The sequence below is a fragment of the Rhinichthys klamathensis genome, unplaced genomic scaffold (assembly GCF_029890125.1).
Source record: "Rhinichthys klamathensis goyatoka isolate OS25496 unplaced genomic scaffold, OSU_Roscu_1.1 h1tg000157l_1, whole genome shotgun sequence".
NCBI lineage: Eukaryota > Metazoa > Chordata > Actinopteri > Cypriniformes > Leuciscidae > Rhinichthys > Rhinichthys klamathensis.
This window is the reverse complement of record NW_026606692.1, coordinates 4,763,398-4,778,963: the sequence shown is the minus strand read 5'-3', so window position 1 is coordinate 4,778,963 and position 15,566 is coordinate 4,763,398. Positions and strand designations below refer to the sequence as shown.

Below are 15,566 nucleotides of genomic sequence, written 5' to 3'. Positions count from 1 at the left end.
ACACATAAAGGTGGCTTTTTGAATGAAAAGACCTTAAACTCACAAGGACTGAGGGTGAATCAGAGCATATCAGCACATTTTCTTGTCTTGTTTTTACCTTAATGCAACTAACATGCCACCATTTCCACTGTGTATATTCCTAAAAAATCTGATGTTCTTCTCTTAATTCCTTTTACAACTGGCTTATCTTCATATAAAACACTCCAAATTCTATTGCTACCTCGTTGCCTACCAGACTAAAATTATCTCTGTTATATCTTTCGTTCTCCCAGGTCTCCTGCAACACTACTTTTGGGGAATGCGTTATTGACACATGTGCAATAAGTTAAGACACACTTTGGAAGAACACAAAGCTTTTGACCATTTATCATAATTGATATATTGCATTATACGGACGAGTATTGTCCATTATGCCACCTTTTCAGCTGATCTCCTCTGACCACTGTATATCACGTGCTTTGATTTATGCCATATACAGCTCACTTTCATGCAACCGTGTTCCACTGCCACTCGCCCACACATATAACATGCTGTATTATGTAGTTTAGATGATAAAAGTAATCTTATAGTTAAGAGATACCTCTAGTTTTAATAATTTTAAAAGGCCATTGAAGTTTGGGCAAAAACACCGGGCAATGATGTGTTTTCCTGTATTTTTTACTTTTTCCACAGCGCTGAATATGGTGATATGGCTAACATATGGTGATTGTAAAACACAGAACACATATGATTTGATGGTGAAATATGGGCAATGAATGTCTGGAGACATGGAGGTTAGAAATGTTGTAAAATGTCTGAACTGATTTTTTTTATCAACTTCAATATGCTTAGAGTTCACGTGGTGTTACGGCAGCTTTAAAATGGATTTTGTTCATCATTTTAAGGCAGTAAGTTCATGATCTTTACTGGGGTCACAAAAGGCACAGAATCCCAGCACTCTCAGAAAAGTAGTACACAAACTGTCACTGGGATGGCACCCTTTCAAAAGGTAAACTTTTGTACCTAATTCCTTATTAAAATGCATATTAGTACCTAAATGATACATATAGAAGCTTTTAGGGTAGCCTACTGTCCAGTAACAGCTTTTGCACTATTTCTTCTGAGTGTGATCAATGACCCTATAGCAATTTCACAGTATTAATACTGTAGAATAAGAGTAAATTGCTGGGGACTCTGCTGCCAGTATCTTACCTTTATTTTTAATATTTTTTTTGCAGTGATGCATAGTGCACCCGTATTGTAAAGTGTTAGCAAGAATAAGACAGGATCGCTATGTAATTATCTATTTAAAACAGGATCTGCTGGTATGCAGACTTACTTGGTAATTTTTTTTTGTTCTGCCCGTATGATGAGTTCATCTTACCAAAGTATAAAACCGCTATGGGATTCACTTTGAAACTGCATCACTTTGAGACATCCTATCGAAGAGTGCACAAACCGACAGCAGCTGTTAAATCGACGTGAAGTATTTTCTTTATTATTTTGACATTTGAGCATTGTTAAAGATAGAGAAAATGAGCTATACGTTCAGTCAGCAATATGAGGAAAAGATCCGCCCTTGCATCGACACCATCGACAATTTACGGTCTTTGGGAGTCGAAAAGGACCTGGCGTTGCCTGCCATCGTCGTCATTGGAGACCAAAGCTCAGGAAAGAGTTCTATTCTAGAGGCGCTGTCAGGAGTAGCGTTACCCAGGGGTAGTGGTAAGGAGAACACATAAAGAAATATTAAATAAACATATATATAAAACTAAAACATAGATACATATGTAAAATATAAATGTTATTTAATGACTACAGCCAACAAATGCTATGGCACAGTGATTGTATATTTTGCCATGATATTGAATGATCAATATGGAATTTGCATGCTAAAAATATTTCTGAATTCAGATTTGCATTCTAGCTAGCATATACACTTACTATTTCTGCCATAGAAAGATATGATAAAAATAGAACGAGTAGTAGGCCTACACTAGTATGCAGTTCTGAATTCAGCATATGTCTGGCATTCACTCTTTCGTGTTTTGAACAGGAATTGTTACACGATGCCCTCTTGAGCTCAAGATGATAAGAACTAAAGGCGAGGACAAATGGCATGGGAGAATCAGTTACAAGAACTATGAGAAAGACATTGATGACCCAGCAGAAGTGGAGAAAAAGATTTGCGAAGGTAGAAAATGCATAGAATGTATCCTGAGGTCTCTCTAAGACAGCATTTCTTAATGTCTTATATCTAATGTAGCAAATTAGCTCAAAAGGAAATATGTATAATTAATTATAACGGGTTATAATTAATTATGAATATTTAAACCAGCTTTCTAGATGAATTAACATTACAATCGATTGATCTGTTTGTCCACCAAACAGACAGCACAATCATATAAACTCTAAGAAAAAGAATTATCCTGCATGGCCAAGAAGGATAACTTTCATACTGTACTAACAGTACAAAATACATATGAACATTAATCGCTAAAGTGACTTCGATTTGTGAGACGGAAACCAATAATCAATCCTGTGTATAAAGGGTTTAAAGCAACACTATGTAACATTTTTTACCTTAAAAAATAATGTTTACAAAATCTTATCAGTGGTTCATCAAGTCAAAACAGGGTGAAAGGCACTTCTGCCATAGCCTGACGGGGTCTGTATCGCTTCTACTGGCACTATGGAACTTCGGGGTTCGGGTAGTAACCCGAGCACAAAAAGTACTACAAAATTCGACTGCTTTACGTCAAGCCTTACAATAGTCATTTTTCTTCGTTTCTGATGTCGCAATACATCTAGGCCTACTTTCATGAAATCATGCAACATACTCTACCTTGTCTGTGGACATCGTTCATTCTAAAGCCGGTGCTGGATAAACAGCGAGCGTGCGTGCCACAGTAGGCTACATTATTTACGACAGCGATAATGGACAATTTCCTTTCCAACCAGTAGGGCGACCGAAGAGGAAAAGTTCCATTGTGTTGCTTTAACTAATGGAACTATGTGGGGAAACTAACTACACTAAGCAAAACATATATATTCAGAATGGAGAAAAGTAAAGAAAAAGAGATCAAAGAACGGCAAGGTTTACAATCGGTCAACCAAGAACCATCAGAGAATCAAAATCACCAAGGGGTCAAAACTTAAAGATGCATCGTAACCCTCATCCTTCCCTCGCACTTTGTAACTTTCCCTCATTGGTCAAAATGACACAAAGCCCTAAAATTATACTTTTTTTTTTTTTCCCAGAAAGCTTGTTTTATTTCTGTTTGATAATATTTTTTCTAATATTCTTGGTGAGCTCGTTAGGAGTGAGCTTGAAGATTTCGAGGAGTTTTTCAGGAGAACAGATGGTCCGCAGGGAAATAAAAAAAAGTAACTTGAAGGTATTGGTATTGTGGCAACTAGTGAGGAGTCATCAATCTCACTGGAATGCCTTTGAAACTCGAGGAGAGAGTCGAGGCCTCTGCTGGTAAGTGCCATCAAGGAAGGTGATACCGATCTTCCAGAGCACATTATCCATAAACTGTTAGGCACAAGGTTTTATGATGCCTAAAACGCATCTTGATTGCACCCAAACACAACACTAATTATGTTTGTAGCCCAGGATGAGATGGCTGGAGTAGGTGTTGGCATTAGTGAAGAACTCATCAGTCTGCAGATCACCTCTGCCAATGTTCCTGACCTCACTCTCATTGACCTCCCTGGGATTGCACGAGTCGCAGTCAAAGGTCAACCTGAGGATATTGGAGAAACAGTAAATTTAACTTTCTTATAATGGTTGCAATAAAGACCTTTTTTTAAATGCCAAAATTAGGCTTTTTTACATTTGTCATATTTTTCTTATGATATTTTGTTGCAAAGATCATTGTGATGTCATGGTCTGTTTAAAGGCAAAGACACATTAATCACATGCATTTCCAGATTAAGAGACTGATCAGGAAGTTTGTTGCAAAGCAAGAAACAATCAACCTGGTTGTTGTGCCATGCAATGTTGACATCGCGACCACAGAAGCATTGCAGATGGCTCAGGAGGAGGACCCTGAGGGCGAAAGAACTTTAGGTGTGCATTTCTCGTTGCAATGATATACTTCAAACTGAATCAGACTCGGTATAACTATTGTTTGTTTCCTACAGGCATCTTAACAAAGCCGGATCTGGTGGATAAGGGCACTGAAGGGACAGTGGTAGACATTGTGCACAATGAGGTCATTCACCTTACTAAAGGCTACATGATTGTAAAGTGCAGGGGACAATGGGATATTTTCGATCAGGTCACTCTTAATGAGTCCATAGTAAAAGAGAATGCCTTCTTCAAAGACCATCCTCATTTCAGGTAAATATATGGTTAAATGTTGTTATTTATTGAGATTCAAGCTGAAATGGTTTATCACAAAATTGGATTGTTGAGAAAGAAAACACAAGTTGTATCAATGCATATCTCATATTATTAAATTCAGAAATCATGTAAAATACCAATAAATTAAATGACAAACATTATAAACACTATAAATATGTATTTTAGTTCCCCTCACTCCATAACAAAACCTTTAAATTTACCGTTATTCAGAACAGAACAGGAATGAAAATTATAGGTATAAAACAAACATAAATTATAGTGGCATTTATTATAAACAACATTATAAATGGCAAGCCAAATTTATTTAAAGCAAAACTTGAACTACTAGCTATGTTTTGTCAGACAATAATAGCGTTATATAAATAACTTTGGAATAGGCCTATAAGTCGCAGGACATTTCAGATGATAAAATACAGTGACTTATTTTGGGGAAAAAACTGTAGTGAGAACTTTTATGTAAGCCCACGAAGTGCACATGCAAATTAGTACCCATTAATGGGATTTTAGAAAATTAGTGGTGTTATGTTCAGTTAAAGCTCACTGTAACTGAACATTTGATTTGCTTCTTCTCCCAGCAAACTCTATGAAGAAGGTTTTGCAACTATTCCTAAGTTGGCTGAGAAACTAACAATTGAGTTGGTTCATCACATTCAGGTGAAATTGTTTTTTGTTTTGTTTTTTTACAAAAGAGACCTATAGCATTTTTAGACTTATAAACATTCTGTATCTTATTTTCATATGACTAATCTTCTATATAGAAATCATTGCCTAGTTTAGAAAAGCAAATCGATGAGAAGCTCGCTGAAACACAGACGGAACTGCAGAAATATTGCAACGGACCCCCATCAGACCCTGCAGAAAGACTGAAGTTTCTTAGTGATGTGAGTACAGCATTAAAATCTACACAGTACCAAAGTATGAATATTTAGTCATATTGATATCAGTGAGTTACTGACATCTTTTACATTTCATCTCTGAATTTAGAAACTTACAGATTTCACACGTGATACCCTTAACCTGACCAATGGAGAAGCGGTTAAATGTGCACCAGATCTACTGATTTTTCCAGAACTCCGTGAAGAATTTGCAAATTGGAATGGCTTCTTGGTTGACTCTGGAAAATCATGTAAGTGAAGCATATAGTTGGTACCTCCTAAGTGTACTGTTTATTTTTGTATGTTTTTTTTTTAACTTAATCTAAGTAAATTTTGCTCTGATAACCGCAAGACCACGGTGAATGCTGTGAGTGTGTGTTAGAATTCAGGAACAGTGAGAGAACATTGTGCTTGGTGCGTTTTTGTCTTCAGCGAACTGTCAGGCTAATGCATACGCATGAGGTAATTTGGCAGATAGGCTGTCTTTTGTGGTTATTTAAACGCATTTGACTACATGAACGTTTACACACAATCGGGTTGAATGCTTTTTTGACTACCTCTGAAAGTGGTCGAAAGTGGACAGCTCAAAACGTTTTAGCCCCCGTTTATTCAACATTATTATAAACATTATTGTCAAACGCTGTTTGAGTTGAAGCACCCTTGACAGATCTTTGAAAAATATATTCTGTGGTAATGTAAACGTGAGAGCATCTTCTGACATCATTTATAAATCCTTTGCAGCCATAAATGAGATTAAGGACGAAGTTTATACATATGAAGCCAAATATCGGGGAAGAGAGCTTCCAGGATTCATCAATTACAGTACCTTTGAAAATACTGTTGGTGAACAGATCAAGCTGTTGGAAGAACCTACCTTAATGATGCTGAAGACCATCTCCGGTTTGTGTTTTTTTTTTCAATAATATTTTTAAATCCCACCCACTCCATTTTTACCGTTTTTAATAATTTAATAATGTGTTGAATTTTTTCATATGGAATTCACTTTGTGCACAGATCCTTTGCTATTCTAAAGATAGATAGGGCCATTTTCTAGAACGGTTGTTTTAAAGGTGGAATCTTTGAATAAGGGTGAAATTGTCAAGAATACCAAGAACCATCTATATCCATTTTAGCCACACTGAACATTCAGGTTTATGTAGTGCATTTGTAGATACAGAGTTTTGCTGCCAAGTGAATAAATATCAAAGAGAGACAACTCATGAACAACTCCTTTGGTCCTATAGAATAAGGCATGTATAACCTTAGATTGCTGAAAGGTAGATTGTTATCTCGCTTTGGATAAAGGTAGCTTAGTACAGTACAGTTCTCTTACGAGAGGTTCTCTCGTATTGCGTAAGCTAGCTATCTGCGCTCTCTGCCTGCATGGGCCAGGACTAAGCCGCACTCGCCCTCGGGTCCGGGGGCTGCGTGCTGTGCGAAGAGCTTCCGTTGTCGACCCTGCGGGCTCGACTCGAGGCTTTCAACGTGCAAGCTGAGACTCCACCCCCCGTGGCGCCGCGCAAGAAGAAGCGCCGTGCACAGCGGATGCCGGAGATCGTCGCGGCTTTGAAGCACTCGCCGGTCAGGAACCCTCGAGTGTCTCTCTCGCCTTCCCCGCCCCCCCCTTCCCGACGCGCAGCTGCCGGCTTCGGCCTTCACTGCCGTTGCATCAGGGGACGAGGCCTGTGAGGAGTGAGGACTGGTCTCTATACTCTTCTTCCCCGTCTGTCCAGGAGTCCGGGAGGACTCGTGCCGGAGTGGACGCGGAGCTGGTGCGCCTCCTTACGAAGGCCGTCGACCGCGTTAAGGATTTACATTGCGATCTCCGCCCCTTTCAGGCTTACGGAGCATCTTTTCGTTTCGTTCGGTGGCCGCACTAAGGGTCTCGCCACCTCGAAACAGAGCATGTCCAGATGGATAGTGGACGCTATTGCTGCGGCTTATGCGTCAAAAAGTCTGCAATGCCCTTTGGGCATCAGGGCGCATTCCACTAGGGGCGTGGCCTCGTCGTGGGCATGGTCCAGCGGGATTTCCATTCATGACATTTGTACGGCGGCAGGCTGGGCCTCCCCGTCGACATTTGTAAGGTTTTATAACCTTGAAGTCCCCGCCCTGCAGGCTAGACTGGCGGTTTGATAATGTTTATGTTCTGCCCGCTTGTCAGCGCGCAGACTAAATATCACGTCATTAAAGCTTTCCTGGTTGAGCTGCACTGTTATGGGCCGTTATGTCAGACCGGCTGCGCTGCTCTGCATTTCCCATTGAGTGCTTGTATACTGGTGTCGGCCCGCTATGCTGGCCGCCTAATTTTTCCACTTATCTTTGTTCTCCGGCACGGCTGGGGACTCATGGAGTGGATGCTGGCGCACACGGCGTTGACAAGGGGTTCCCGTAGCGTAAGCTAGCTTACGCAAAACGAGAGAACCTCTCGTAAGAGAACGATAGTTGGTTACTAACTAGGGTTGGGTATCGGTTGGGTTTTATCCGATACCAGTACCTACTCGGTATTTTTTAAACGGTTCTGGTGCCTAAACGGTTCTTGAAACGGTACTTAAGAAAACGAAACCGCACACACTTTATCAAAAAATAATACCCTTTTAGTTACAGGGCCAAACTGGACACAATATTAACTTAAATCTTTAAACAATATAAATACAAATAATAATAAAACCAATATAAAACAAAAATTCACATTTACATAATATCAAATAAAACAATGTTGTATCAAACAATGTAATACTGGAGATTAATAGAGATTACTAGCAGGCAGAGCTGCCAACTCTCACGCATTGACCGTGAGACTCACGCAATTGACCCTTTTCACATGCTCTCACGCACGCCACACATCCATTTTCTCACGCAGAGAAAAATCGCGGACAAAGAGGACACTGACAAAGGTTACTTTTGATATGGAACAAATCCACAGCTGTCAGATTCTGTCAATATTTTTACGAGATTCACACAATAAATAATGTTTTGGCTCTTTGAAATGTGACAGATCGCTGTAGCGCGTCAGTTCAAACGGCACGTGATACAGCAGCCTACAAATACAAATCCACTGCTTCTTAGCTACGCAGCGTTGAGTGAACCTATGAAAGAGAACATCTCTGGTTACTGGTGTAACCTATGTTCTCTCAATAGGGAACGAGACGCTGCCAAGCTCCTCGTGCTGCCGACCAGCTTCCTTTTTCGGCAAAGAAATCTGAGGAGCAAATGGCGCGCGCGCGCCAACATAATATGACGACGTAAGTGCGTCGAGGCGGCGCCCGCGCCATCAGCCAATGTATTGGCTTGATTCTATATGGATTCAGACTATCGGCACACCCAGAGGGCGTTCTGACGCGTAATTTTACACGTGAAATGCAGCCAAACCTTGCGAGCAAGAGCGCGCATGCGAGACAGAAGAGACTGTGCGTGTGTGTGCCTAATTAAGTCAGGCACCGAAATCAGGCACCGAAATTGTCGTTCTTATTCGGTCTGGTTACTACCGTTTACGTCGGAACCGGTTCCCTATTGGCACCGAGTTTCGGTACCCAACCCTATTACTAACGTAACCTCGGTTCTCTCTACAAAAGGGAACGAGTATTGCGTAACCTGCCGTGTTTGCGCCACGTTCGACTTTCGCTTCAGTCAACGAAAAACCAGTGAAGCAGCCTCCGAGCCGTTCTTTTATACGCTAAGCCACGCCCATTTCGGCGGGCTCTGACGCGTGGAGGGCGCACGCGCCCTCATTGGGCATGACGTCACGCCAGGCTTACTGGTAGGCTGCAGCAGTTGCCGCAGGGCAGCCAATGAGCACGCTAGACAGCCTGCTCAAGGTCTGCTAGCTGCTGCACTGCGTTGACAATAAATACAAAATTAAGGATAATTTTTTGGCTTCATATCTCGAGAAAAGATGACTTTACCCGTAACGTAAGCTAGCTTACGCAATACTCGTTCCCTCTTCTAGAGAGAACCGAGGTTACGTTAGTAACCGAGTATCGTTTCTTATGACACCTGGATACACTGGCAGTGTTGGGTGTAACTAATTACTAAATAATGAATTACTGAAATTGAATTTTCACTTCAAAAAGAAAAGTAAGAGATTCCTCATTTATTTTCTGTAATTGCATTAAATACTGTATAGACTATAGAACAATTCTATAACAATTTACAGTGGATTTAACATAAAAATTTAAAGTCTAATTTTAAAATGCATGTTGTTTTATGTAACCTTCTCCCTTTAAATACTTTGGTGAGAACAATTTATGCAATTTTATATCATTTTTTATAAAAGAATTAAAAGAGCAGTTTCATGTCTGGAATTTAGAAAATTATTAGTAATAATGAAACTTCTTAGAGAGAGTAATTAGTACAGTTATCTAATTACACGGTTGCAAATGTAATTAGCTAGTAATTAATTCCTTTTTTGAATAACGTACCAACACTGTTCACTGAATAATTGAGCTGGCAAGATGAACTTTTGCTAAAGAAGTATTAACGCTGTGTTTATGTTTACATAGATGTTGTTTCAAAGAAGTTCATCAAACTGGCCCAGTACAGCTTCAGTGGCTTCCCTAATCTTCTGAAAGTAGCAAAGGTAGGTATTTTTTGCTAATGATTCTGGTAATACATGAATTCAAAGTGTTCATATCAAACTACTTTCACTTGGCTTTCTCAAACTTTCAAGTTCAGAGTTTGACAAATTGATTATAGTAGATAATGCTATTAAATTTCATACAAATAAATCACATTACTCTGCATTTAAATCATCAGATTTAAAAGATTTTTTGTTGTTGTTTTATCATTTATTTTTTAATACTTTCTAAGACTAAGATCGAAGCCATCAAACAGGATAAAGAATCCCTAGCAGAATCCATGCTGAGGACCCAATTCAAGATGGAGCTCATTGTTTACAGTCAAGATGGCACATACAGCTGGAGCCTGAGAGATGCAAAGGAAAAGCTGGAAGAGGATGAAGAAACTAAAGAAATGGTTAATTGCAGCAGTGTAGGCTTTAGTACAGACAATCATGCCACATTGCATGAGATGAAGTTGCACCTTGAGGCCTACTATACGGTAATTGTGCTAACTAAAGCTTTCTGTGCTGTCAGCTCAATTTGCAATGTATATATGATGCTCTTATCTTTCTTAGATTGCAAGCAAGCGTCTAGCCGACCAGATCCCAATGGTGATCCGCTATATGTTGCTCCAGGAAGCAGCTTTGGAGCTGCAAAGGAGCATGTTGCAGTTGCTGCATGATAAAGATGGTGTGGACAACCTGCTTAAAGAAGACTTTGACATTGGCCAAAAGCGGGAGAGCTTACTGAGTCGCCAGAAACGTCTGAAGAAAGCACGCAGCCTCTTGGTTACCTATTAGAATTCACTTCATATAGCTGGTTCCAACAATTTTGATGCAACAAATAATAATAATAATAAAATCTACTCTCAATAGGGCATAGCTTGAAATATTCAACATGGGGAACAAACATGTAAACTTGCATGATGTTTTTGTTGTTTTATTTTGGACATTGCAATTGAGCTTTTTGTTAAGAAACACGAAGGATCTAAGAATTATTTGCAGCAACCAACCATACATTTGTGTTGTTTTATTTCCTTTATTATTCATTCATCTATAATCATTTTAATCAATTTATTATTCCATTTAATCATATACTCATTACACCAATTCATTCATCAGTTATTTTATATTATATTATTATGAGTCCTTATTGAAGAAAAGTGAGGTATCTAAGGATTTTATTGTAGCAACCTGCATGTGTGCAGCTTCAAGAGAGCAACCATATATTCGTCTGTTTTATTTCCTTTAATATTCATTCATCATTTTATTATTCTATTTAATCATGTAATCATTTTTATTCATCATTTTATTATTCCATTTAATCATGTAACCATTTATATACTCATTACACTGATCAGTTATTTTATACTATTTTTCCATTACTGTTTAACCGTAGTCTTATGTTGTGAGCTGTGTTGTCTTCGCGAGTTAAAGACAAGAGAATGTCTCTTTCACGGTTTTTAACATCACAATGTTGTGAAGCAGACTCTCCATTGCTACTGATTGTATAATAACACTTATTGCATTTGTGCTGGTCAGATTAAGTTTTACTGAGCATTGAAACAGACGCAATTAAGATTATTAAATAAACTTTGCTCATTTTACCATCACTTCATCTCCTGCTTTCAGCATTTCCCAGGCTTCATCGGTCTGCCTCTTGGGCTCATTGAAGACTGTTAATACAGTTTTGAGTCATTGACAAAATGCTATGCATTTATGTCTGTCATTTAATTTCAATAAAATTTTGTTTTAGATTGTTGTCCTCTGTTTGAAATGGACGCAAATCATAAATGATTGAGAAGTTTAATTTAATTAACCAAGGTTAATTCTGCGCTCAAAACTGGATTAGCTGATTACAAAACAGAAAAAAAAGTTCTTCAGACGCACAAAGTCACACTACATCTCTCCTTTATTAGTGACTTAATAAACTACAGTCTTCTTTCATTACTATGAATGAAACTTAAACCTAAATGACTGGACCACTACATTCCTTCTCTGGAGAACAACTAAACTATAGGCAAATGATAACAGGGGGCGGTGCGGCACATACCATTGTACAGCAATAACGATTATGCTCATTTTCTCTGTTGTGATTTGCACCTTACACAGGAAGGCATTTTTAACCACAGCATGGTTAAATAATACAACTAAATAGCTACAATAAAAAGATGCTTGATAGCATAAACATTCATTACATATTTACATTTGTACAATGTTTGTCAAACAAAGACAGATAGGACAAATATCTCTGTGCCAAAAAGCAAGCTATTGGAAGAAGCCAGACACTACTTGTCTGTGTGGGATTTGAGCTTCCTCTCCCAAAGTTTCTGATGGTCTGAGAATCCCTGCTTTCCTTTGTTGAAGGAATTGGGTCCAGCTGATGTGGGCGTTTCTCTGAAAATCAAAAGGTTGTCAACAGTACTGTATTATACAGTACAGTACTATAACTTACAATTAAAATTCAAAGTTAAATTGAATTAAAATTAAATCCAACCTGCCAATATTCTTCATCCTCATCTTTGCTTCAGGTGGCATTTCTTCAGGCTCGCTCTGAAACATAAGATTAAAAAAAAAAGGTTACGAAACTGGTATTTTAACATAGTGCATTCAAAATTATTAGGTAAATCGATATTCAAATCATATTCTTTTGCATTTGGCCAATTCCAAACCACATCAATCTCAACTTATATATATCATATATAATCATGTATAAGTGATATAATTGTTAACGAGGGATGGAAGTGAAAAACTCCTTATATTCAGATGTGCATAATTAATAACGGGTTCTTTTACAGGTAAAAAGGGCCACAAAAAAAAAAAAAAAAAAAGAGATTTAACTCACAGTGAAAAGTCAAAAATTATTAAATACCTATGAGAAGGATGCAATACTACAGAAAATTCACAATTAAGACAAGACCATTGGACAGCAAATGCTCATTGGGACAGCAGGGTCACAAAAACAGGTTGGGAAGAAAATATATTAACTGCAAAAACTTTTATATACAAACTAAATCATATACAAAATTAATAGTTAAGATTGATGCGGTTTGGAATTGGTCAAATTTGCTAAAAAAAAAAAGATGATCTATGAATATCTAACATGTCTAATAATTATGCACGCACTGTATTATATTAAAATTAAACATTAGTACTTTGTCAATACGGTAAATATGTAAGAAACAAATGTAACAAGCACAGCACATAATCAATTATTACATGACTTCACACATACAGCATTATTATATTAATGAATGACACATACATCATCATCCTCGTTAAAAACAGATGCAAGTCCAGCTTTCTTGGCAGGTAAGGCAGGTGCGGGTTCTTTAGGTTTCTAAAATAAGAGGAACAAAACACCATTTTTTAAATGTTAAAAATTAAACTCAAAGAAGCATTATTTGGTTAAAAAAAATCAATATAGATGTATGTACGCAGAACAACATAGACATACACTTGCTCCAAGCTTGATAGAGATGGACGTAGGCTTCTTCGCAGTCATGCTAAACCCCGATTTAAACATTTTAGGGGGGGCTGGCTTGCTTTTAGCCTCATCTTCTGGATCGATCTCATGAGCAGGCCGCTTTCGCAGACTGTCCCCTGATGCCGTGCTGGAAGAGACAGTCTTAGTTTTCACACTGCTTCCCTTCTCTTCTGGTCCTGCTGGAGGCGAAACAACTTACCAAGGTGAGCGACTGTTGCCTTGGAGACCAAAGGTGAGCTAGTTACCTGAAAGATGAGGGACGCCAGGAGGACCTGCTCAGAGAGAAGCTGTTGAGCCTAAAATCTAATTGATTAGCTTGATTCATTTGATTAGAACTAATTGTCAGATACAACAGTAATACCAAATCAAATGGAACTGGCTGCTTTCAGCAAAACACTGGAATTTGAAGTTAAAATGTGCTATTGTCTAGTTACAAACATTACAATATCGCAGAACCATGGTACAGATATGGTAATAATTCCTATGGTATTACTGTCTGATGATTCCATATGTGTAACATGGTTCTGTCACAGTAATGTTTGTAACTGTAGACAATAGCACATTTAAACACTTCAACCATACTATGTCCCATATGAATTATTACCATATGATACCACCTATAGTATTTACATGATACTTTATGGTAGAATCACTACACCATATAATTACCATAGGGGTCATGGTAATAATTTATTTGAGTACCATGGTATATGAATTTTAGTAACTTATTTATGTACTTACCGTCTTATACTATCATTGAGGTATTCTTAGAAATGCATTTACGTAACGTTACATATAGCTATGGTAATACAATGGCGTAGTGATTCTATCATAGAGTACCGTGTAAATACCATAGGTTGTATGGTAATAATAATCCATATGGTGTAAATATCAAAGTACTATGGCAGAATCATGGAACAGATATGATATCATCAAACACAGTAATACCATAGTACTTTGATATTTACCATATGGATTATTACCATACAACCTATGGTATTTACATGGTACTCTATGATAGAATCACTACGCCATTTTATTACCATATATGTAACGTTACGTAAATGCATTTCTAAGAATACCTCAATGACAGTATAAGACGGTAAATACATAAATAACAAGTTACTAAAATTCATGTACCATGGTACTCAAATGAACTTCCACGAATGAATTATGGTAAGTTACAAATCCAAAAACTCATGGTACTTATTTTGAGCTTGTGTTTGTGAATGGATCAAAGATCCACCGATCAAAATTCAGCTGGGCAAAATGCAACATTCTTATGCATTTGGTGTTGTTATGGTACATTAGATAGTAGTGTTAAATATTACGCATCTGAAACCACAGCACGGAACAGAAAACAGCTCGTTACCAGCTAACTTAGCTAGCTTGCTCAATTTAGTTAACAAAAAAGTCCAAATCTATGGCTATAACTTTATTTTTTAACTACATTCAAAAATACAAGTACTACAAATATTCCCGAAGACTTTTAAGAGTCAATTAATTGCAAAATTAAAACAGTTTTGACAGTTTCACCTCCTTCTTTAGAGGGGCCTTCGCTGCAGCACTTCACATTCGCCATCGTATGAATCTGCTTTGAGCAAGTACGGCTCCCGGATAGGACAAAATACCTCTGCAGTCGCAACAAGAAAATAAAAAAACCCTCCTTTGTACTGCTCCTGCTCTTCCACTGATAAACATCGCCATCTAGCGTACAGAGTGAGCCAACGACCCCGTATAATAATCGATACGGGGTATATGACCAAATCCTGGAAATGAAGTGACAGAAGCACATGTGCCAAGTGAGAAATGTTACCATATTCATATTCCATGGTATTTAGATAATATTCAAGGTAATTCATAGAAACTATAGAGTTACCATGGATGGTATCATGTCCAAAATACCTTGCTTTTGGCCTACTTTTTTAATGACTCTTTGAACTATCTGTCTGAGAACTAACTCTGACTGCTGCTTTTAAAAAAAAAATATATATATATATATATATATATATATATATATATATATATATATATATATATGTATATATATATATATATATATATATATATATATATATATATATATATATATATATTTCTGTAGTGTTCTATTAAATATGGATAACAACGGCACTGTAAACATCATTAAAACAAAAATATTATATACTGTGTATAGGCAGTCTAAATTTCTTTAAAGATTTTTGCTCAGCATTTTGCATGTGGCTATTATTAGTGTTGTCAAGTTTTATTTATTTATTTTTCCTGTCATCAATCAAATATTTCCATATTAAAGTA

General features: G+C 37.6%; 2 protein-coding genes across 8 annotated transcripts; one reads left to right on the top strand and one right to left on the bottom strand.

Annotated features, from left to right (window-relative positions):
- The first annotated feature begins 1,504 nt into the window (after nucleotides 1-1,504).
- On the top strand, nucleotides 1,505-10,638 carry LOC130091032 (interferon-induced GTP-binding protein MxB-like). The gene is made up of 12 exons (XM_056258709.1): nucleotides 1,505-1,704; nucleotides 2,036-2,173; nucleotides 3,594-3,748; nucleotides 3,916-4,054; nucleotides 4,129-4,327; nucleotides 4,927-5,005; nucleotides 5,110-5,232; nucleotides 5,336-5,477; nucleotides 5,968-6,126; nucleotides 9,729-9,805; nucleotides 10,036-10,284; nucleotides 10,361-10,638. The coding sequence occupies exons 1-12, from the start codon at nucleotides 1,515-1,517 to the stop codon at nucleotides 10,583-10,585; spliced, it is 1,875 nt and encodes a 624-aa protein (XP_056114684.1). The 5' UTR covers nucleotides 1,505-1,514; the 3' UTR covers nucleotides 10,586-10,638.
- A 1,040-nt stretch (nucleotides 10,639-11,678) lies between these two features.
- pcnp (PEST proteolytic signal containing nuclear protein) lies at nucleotides 11,679-14,920 on the bottom strand. 7 transcript variants are annotated; one of them, XM_056258723.1, is made up of 6 exons: nucleotides 14,808-14,909; nucleotides 13,471-13,543; nucleotides 13,242-13,398; nucleotides 13,050-13,124; nucleotides 12,282-12,337; nucleotides 11,679-12,181 (listed from the first exon to the last, which is right to left on the bottom strand). In XM_056258723.1, exons 3-6 carry the CDS (start codon nucleotides 13,308-13,310, stop codon nucleotides 12,073-12,075), a joined length of 309 nt encoding a protein of 102 aa, XP_056114698.1. In that variant the 5' UTR covers nucleotides 13,311-13,398; nucleotides 13,471-13,543; nucleotides 14,808-14,909; the 3' UTR covers nucleotides 11,679-12,072. The 7 variants fall into 7 exon arrangements, with proteins under 7 accessions (XP_056114698.1, XP_056114691.1, XP_056114692.1 ...); XM_056258716.1 differs by having other exon boundaries at nucleotides 13,242-13,450; nucleotides 13,517-13,543; nucleotides 14,808-14,877; XM_056258717.1 differs by having other exon boundaries at nucleotides 13,242-13,447; nucleotides 13,517-13,543; nucleotides 14,808-14,868.
- Nucleotides 14,921-15,566: the final 646 nt, after the last annotated feature.

What these genes read in the sequence shown, in the direction of transcription:
- LOC130091032 (XM_056258709.1), top strand. Translation starts at nt 1,515, where the DNA reads ATGAGCTATACGTTCAGTCAGCAATATGAGGAAAAGATCCGCCCTTGC. An exon ending in CTGAGGATATTGGAGAAACA is followed by an intron (nt 3,749 to 3,915) that starts GTAAATTTAACT and finishes ATGCATTTCCAG; the next exon opens with ATTAAGAGACTGATCAGGAA. An exon ending in AGTTGGTTCATCACATTCAG is followed by an intron (nt 5,006 to 5,109) that starts GTGAAATTGTTT and finishes TCTTCTATATAG; the next exon opens with AAATCATTGCCTAGTTTAGA.
- pcnp (XM_056258716.1), bottom strand. Translation starts at nt 14,853, where the DNA reads ATGGCGAATGTGAAGTGCTGCAGCGAAGGCCCCTCTAAAGAAGGAG. An exon ending in AGGCCCCTCTAAAGAAGGAG is followed by an intron (nt 13,544 to 14,807) that starts GTGAAACTGTCA and finishes CTCTCTGAGCAG; the next exon opens with GTCCTCCTGGCGTCCCTCAT. An exon ending in TTTTTAACGAGGATGATGAT is followed by an intron (nt 12,338 to 13,049) that starts GTATGTGTCATT and finishes CTTATGTTTCAG; the next exon opens with AGCGAGCCTGAAGAAATGCC.